The 6,481-nt window shown below is 45.8% G+C and overlaps 1 protein-coding gene across 1 annotated transcript; it reads right to left on the bottom strand.

Annotated features, from left to right (window-relative positions):
- Positions 1 to 3,312: 3,312 nt before the first annotated feature.
- On the bottom strand, positions 3,313 to 6,184 carry LOC119299355 (BTB/POZ domain-containing protein At3g50780-like). Its single transcript, XM_037576590.1, has 3 exons — positions 5,758 to 6,184; positions 4,748 to 5,489; positions 3,313 to 4,538 (listed from the first exon to the last, which is right to left on the bottom strand). The coding sequence occupies exons 2-3, from the start codon at positions 5,411 to 5,413 to the stop codon at positions 3,639 to 3,641; spliced, it is 1,566 nt and encodes a 521-aa protein (XP_037432487.1). The 5' UTR covers positions 5,414 to 5,489; positions 5,758 to 6,184; the 3' UTR covers positions 3,313 to 3,638.
- Positions 6,185 to 6,481: the final 297 nt, after the last annotated feature.

The raw sequence follows: 6,481 nt of genomic DNA on the forward strand, positions 1-6,481 counted from the left end.
TCAGCCCGAATCTGATCCAATCTTCTGTCTTGCTCCTTGCGCACGCCGTGGAATCTGCATATGACTTCCGATGGAAACGGTTCAAATATCAATTTTGTATGCTTCGATGAGGCCAACAATCCGTATGTTGATCACTTTTCCAAATAAGGCCATCTTGAATACTCCACGGGGTCATCTTTAATTTCGAGTCGGACTCGGTCATGTAGCTGACTGGACCATCCGACTCTTGTAGCGTCTCTGCAGGTCGTATACTACGTCGGATGATGATGACTCCAAAAGCAAAGTTGACTGTTTCGACGTTAGGAATAACTTTCATGTTGAACACTTCTTCATCCGAGTCCATCTAGATAATCATTTGAGCCCATCTTCAGCTTCTGGTCGGATTGGCCTTGACAGTTTTCACCCAGCAAGCTCTTTCCCGGCAAGCTTTTCAGCCCTGGCAAGGTCTTCGCCCGGCAAGCTTTCCCCCCGGCAAGCTTTCCTCCCCGGCAAGGTTTCACACCGGCAAGCTTCTCCACCGGCAAGCTTTTAACGCCGGCAAGCTTCTCCGCCGGCAAGCTTTCCACGCCGGCAAGCCCTCACATCGGCAAGATTTTACCCCGGCAAGGTTTCATTCAGCCGGCAAAGGCCGAATACTTTCTCACTCAGGGCCGGCCCGCGAAGTGTTGCTCTAACTTTTGCATACGAACCCGGATTCGTGACCATGCCAAAATCTGGTGTTAACACAAACCAAAGGACACTAAAGAAATCTTTCCTATAAAAATCCTAACCTATGAAATTCCTAGAAAATTCCTCCAAACCAAAGAAGGCCGCATAAAGTTGCACGATATATTCTAGTTTTTATATGTTTGGAATAGATATCCAGGTAGGAGTATTGCACATGAGTAAACACGAAGTTGCGCTCATATTTAGCTTTAAATTTCTCTTCTTTTTAATCTTTATTTTTGCAGGGACTCTACTTCCTTTAATCTATTTGTATAGTTGCCATATTGACATCCAAGGGCTAATAACATTCACTCAGCAACACTTTTTTTATTAAGCATAGTTATTCCATAACCACATGATGAAAGAAGTGCAGTTCGTCGAATTTATCTACTTCCCGTCGAATTGAAAAAAAAATCAAGAGGATCCTAAATAGTTTATCTAGGCTCAGAAATGAAATTGATCAATCAAATGATGCAACAATAAAATAAAATTTCTCCTTGACCACCACACACAGCTTGGAGACTTGGGGGCACCGAAGCCCCTTATTTTACTCTGGTTAGGTTCACCAGCTCACAGTGATATCCAATAGCATAATTCATCAAGTCATGCCCTGTAGTACTCTGCACACCACTTGAATTAAGCACCACTAGAACCACTCTTGCATAAAATAAGAGAAAAGAACAACAACAACAACAACAGTAACGTGCAGATGCGAACACAAATATTGTCTATACTGCAGTGATGCAGCACACATGTCTAGTCGGCATCAGCTAATTATAGATGATTAGGTATGCATGCTTAACCAAGCAAGCTCCACTGCACCATGTGGGGCAGTTGGCCCAGCTCATGTTTGGCAGATAACTTAGTAGAGACACCAACCCAGAATCCAGATCATTATTGAACTTCTGCTGTGTCCCCAAAACAGAACGGACTAAACAAGTTTAACATGCCAAAAATTCAGCTGTGCCCATGATACCAAAAGAAAACCTGGATAATGGGGAAAGGGTCACATTTTCTCGTTGATTTCGACGAGGAAGTACTCTGAAAGCTTTCTTCCCCTTCCTGACTTTTTATAAGATATGGCAAGAGTTTTTCTTGTTTCATGCCATGAAAAGGTCAGAAGTCTCCATCTAGCCCCACTTTCTATAGCAATTTATTGACATGGAGCTATCATACAAATATTATCCCATGGATTTTTTGGTGGTACACTTTGAATTCAACTGTTTTCAGGAAAATTCTTTGCATTCCAAACAATCCCATGAATCATCATGTGCGAGGGATTTATGCGTGTTTCAGGTTCCATGAAATACATGTTAATTAGCACACATATACCTCATTAGTCATCGACAAAGACACTTAACAAAACATCACATCACATCATCATCATCATCACCATCACAAAATGCAAATTTGTGTTGCTTTCCGTGGCGCTTCTAAGGTGCGGCTTCCACTGATCCAGTGACACAAAGACCCTTTGTGTCAAGTTGATGCACACATGTCATAGGTAGCTGATACCTGATAGCTCCTTTCTTTCGCACCTAATCATGCCCCAGCAACCTCTAACTGCAAATTCATCCATCAACTCCATCCAAAACCAAGACAGTTAAAAGAAATAAAACAATTGGACACATAGTTTTGATATGGATGCTTCTGGTCAGCATTCATCCTATTTCCTTTTAAACGTTTCTGTGCTTTGCTTGTGTTTTTTGAAATGTTTCCGCATTCTCGAGAAGCCTCGATGCAGGTACAGTCTAGAGAAACAGGGAGCATCTGTCGGTGTCATCTACATCAGCTTTGTTTGGGTTGTGCACATCTTGATGTGGAAACCCAATGGGATTTCGGATGATTTCCTTTTTTTTTGGGCCGATAAAAATTCAGTGAGTAGGTATAAAGATGTGAAAGGGACTAAATGCATGCATAAGTCACCACTATTTCTAATATGAAAGTGACTTCTAATTTTGTCATGTCAGCCAGTGATTTTGTGAGAATATGGTGAGCACTGGAAGTAGTTCTGAATACGATTTCTACCAAATTTGATTGCTATATGTGCTGTTTACAACCCTGGATTTCTGCCGGAAAAAGAAATAATCTATACTGTCCTTAGACATTTATCCGATTTTCTTTTAAATGTTATGTGTTTCACTTGTGTTTCTTGAAATATTTCCACATTCTCGAGAAGCCTCGGTGCAGGTACAGAGAAACAGAGAGCATCTGTCGGTGACATCTACATCAGCTTGTTTGGGTTGTTCACATCTTGATGTGGAAATCCAATGGGATTTTGGAGGATTTTTTTTTGGCCAATAAAAATGCAGTGAGTAGGTATAAAGATGTGAAAGGGACTAGATGCATGCATAAGAGCCATAATTATTTCTATCTGTAAGCTTCTGAGAAAAAGGATTTTTACTATGAAAGTGACTTCTACTTTTGTCATATCAGGAGTGATTTTGTGAGATTATATGGTGGGCACTGGAAGTAGTTCTGAATTCAATTCCTACCAAATTTGATTGCTATATGGGCTGGTTACAACCCTGAATTTCTGCTGGAGAATGAAATAATGTGCACAGTCCTTAGACAGTCCATAAGCACAACCTTCAACTAACCAGAAGAAGGGGAAATGGTGGTCATATTTGATAACAACTTGAAAGTAAAAAAGAAGTACAATGGAGAAGGAGCTGTTGATCGAGGTTTTCTTATAACAACTACTGGAAAAGCATATGGTTTTACATCATAGGCTAAAACGTGCAGTCATACAAATCTCCTGTGTCATCGACATTTACGCAGTAAGGAAAAACTAGCCACTGAAATTCTCACCGGGTTTCATGTCCACTATCAATCAGATTGACCACGACAATCCCTGAAAGAATCTATGGGCTACAATCACTACTCTTCCCTATCGTTTCAAGATGAGCTTCTGTTTGATCATAGGACAGACATTACCTTGCCTGGTTGACATAAGGTCTGACGAAAGTCCTTCTCCACCATACCTCGAACGCCCTCTGCAAATTTGGACAGTTATCGCCTAATTTCAAGAACCTCCCGAGCCATGACAGTAATATAGACCGCTGGTCTTCCAAAGGAAGTGTCAGGATTGTCTGCCCAATCCCTTCCTCGACAAGCTTCCTATCAAATGACCGGCAGCTGCATTGTAGCCATGAGTAGTCATCGATGAGTGCTTGCAGCCAGACTTGCAGGAGGAGAAGACGAGTGTCCTTGGACGGAAGCATTTCTCCTCTTCCAATGCCAACAAAGAGCCTTGCTGTTATACTGCTAACTGTGTGGCGAGAGGCGATAGGCAATTTTGCATGTAATAACGCAAGCTCACTTTGGCTTGCCCACATGACCACAAAATCATCACAAATTCGTTGGTTAACCAATATCTCAACCAACCAGAGGATATTGTCAGTCTCCAGAGTTATTTGGCGTGTAACTTGGGAAGGAAAACCGGCTTCAGATGCTTCCAGAAAGAGTGGCTGAAGTCTTTCCAAGCAACCTCGACACGAACCGTAAAATAATTCAGAACAGATATCTGATGTTCCATCTGCGCAACGGCTGCTATCCTTGAGAAGATTCAGAACTAAGGCCTTCATTTCCCGACGCCCCCTGTCATCATTGCTCTTCAAGACCATCTCCATAATATGAGACAAAGTATCGGTTGGTGAGTACGGGCTGTCAGAAGTAACTCTTTTCAGCAAAGGGCTAACTCCGTAAGACTTGCTCTGAAGATGTCGTATCGACGACACAACGCTGTCTTCTTCCTCGCCAACCCAAGGAACTGCTTCCAAATAATCCAAGCATGACTTGACACAGGCATGGAAACCGAGCAATTCAGCAACCTGCAAATTTAGCCACTTCTGTCATGATCAAACATGCAAGTACGTGAATTACTAAGATTATATATAGAGCTCAGGAAAAATTGACTGTCATGCAGTTGTTCTGTGAGAATGAAACTTATGTAAAATCTACTGACAAACCAAGCAACATGAGCTTTGCAACAAAAGAAAGGCAAAGGCACTGAAGTGTGAGTTTCTGAACATGCATATACCTTCATGATGCGAAGCACACGCGACACATTCTGCTTGAGCAGCTTGTGCTTCGCCTCATCGCAGTACATCAGCCCGACGGTCTCCACATAGATCTCTGCATCCTCGCAATCATGGATCTCCACGCATGGCACCAGAGAGCCACCATGGCCATTGTCGCCGTCAGAGAGCTTCTCAGCGAAGAAACCGCTGCTTCCGCAGAGAACATCCCTATGCACACTCATCCTGACAGCAATCCCTTCCTTGCCATACAGCATCACCGTCAGGTCACTGGTCTCAGGCTGCCCGAATCCCACGCAGATCTTGTGCTGCTGAGCCTCGGCGTCGCCGGCCTGCTCCTGCCGCTTATCCGCCGCAGTCTCGGCCGCCGCCGCGTTCTGCCCGTCAGGAGCTTCCCGGCGCCCTGGCTCGTCGGTCACGGACGGCGCGTTCTGCACGGAGGGCGCCACGGACGGGGGCACCGACGGGATCTTGCGCTGCTGCTTGCTGTGGCTATGGCCGTGGCTGTTGCCGCCGGCGTGGCCGTGGTGGTGATGCGGGTTCTTGAGGCTCTTGTGCAGCGCCGCCGGCGAGGGGCAGCACCAGAAGCCCTCCGGCGTGACGGCGATCGGCACGGGCCGGATCCTCGCCGGCGCCGGCTGCGCCCTCCTCGGCCTCGATTCCTCCATCCTCGGAGGTCAATTCCGCATCTGGCTTCCCCGGAGCGCGGCCAGGCGAGCAAGATCTTGACAATCGCTTCTCCTCCTGCAATCCGCGCAAGATCAGAGCCTCCCGCAGGAGGCGGAACACCGGGAGAACGAGAACACAGACCAAAGAAATAAAAATAAAAATGCAGAACGACAAGAACAGGATGCCCTCCGCGCAACCACATCCATGCAACAAAAATCCGCGGTTTTTCCGCATCTGCTGCACGGATGGTTCTTCTTCCACCTCGGGAAGAACAGGCCAGCTACAGCTACAAATTCTTGTCGAAAACAGCATGCAAATGGCAGACAATGGTACCATGACTCACCTCAGGAACGAGCGATCCAAGAACGAGCGGGAGGGCGACCAGCTCGAGCGGAAGGGGGAGGTGACCGCGCGCTTCCTGCGCCGGCGGCTGTGGCCTCAGGCTGGAGCTGCAGACTCCAGAGCAGTACCAGCTAGCTCAGCTGCTGCCTGCCAGTTTCAGAATTGGGGCAGGGCACAATCAAGGAGGAGTACTGGAGTAGTAGTATATTGCTGCCCCGAATCCAATGCCTTGTCTGGCCCGAGCGACCGTTTGGGTAACCGAGAAGAAGCAAGCCGGCGTGGGTTCCCGTGCCTCTCCTCTCCTGGCAATGCCTCCAATTTACTCCACCTCACTGCACACCCTTCCACATGGATGTGTGGAACGGATCCTCATCTTCTCTCAGAAGTGCAGTTCGGATAATACAGTAAATTAGACAATTCTTCAGCCCAAGGGTGGGGTTCTGATAGAAATATTACAAAATACAGATCCTTGGTTGATCTATTTTGTAGAGAATTTTAATCCCTGGTTAATACTAGGAGGAAAGTTTTATATGGATTGCTTCCGTATGCATCAATTTTGAATTTTTATACTAGTGGTGGTTCTGGCCAGGAGATGGCTTTATGTAAAGGAAGGAAATGGTGTGCCTCGTATGCACTTTCGGCGTCTCCCTGGATTTCTTTAAGGTTCTCGTGGACCATCAAAAGGCAGTGTCCGCAAAATCATACAATGTCTTTGTTTTGGCGGA

Source organism: Triticum dicoccoides, chromosome 5A (genome assembly GCF_002162155.2).
Source record: "Triticum dicoccoides isolate Atlit2015 ecotype Zavitan chromosome 5A, WEW_v2.0, whole genome shotgun sequence".
Lineage (NCBI taxonomy): Eukaryota > Viridiplantae > Streptophyta > Magnoliopsida > Poales > Poaceae > Triticum > Triticum dicoccoides.

Excerpts from the sequence above, each read along its gene's own strand:
- LOC119299355 (XM_037576590.1), bottom strand. The coding sequence starts at position 5,413 with ATGGAGGAATCGAGGCCGAGGAGGGCGCAGCCGGCGCCGGCGAGGATC. Across the intron at positions 4,539-4,747 it reads GTGTGCTTCGCATCATGAAG|GTTGCTGAATTGCTCGGTTT; the intron begins GTATATGCATGT and ends CTAAATTTGCAG.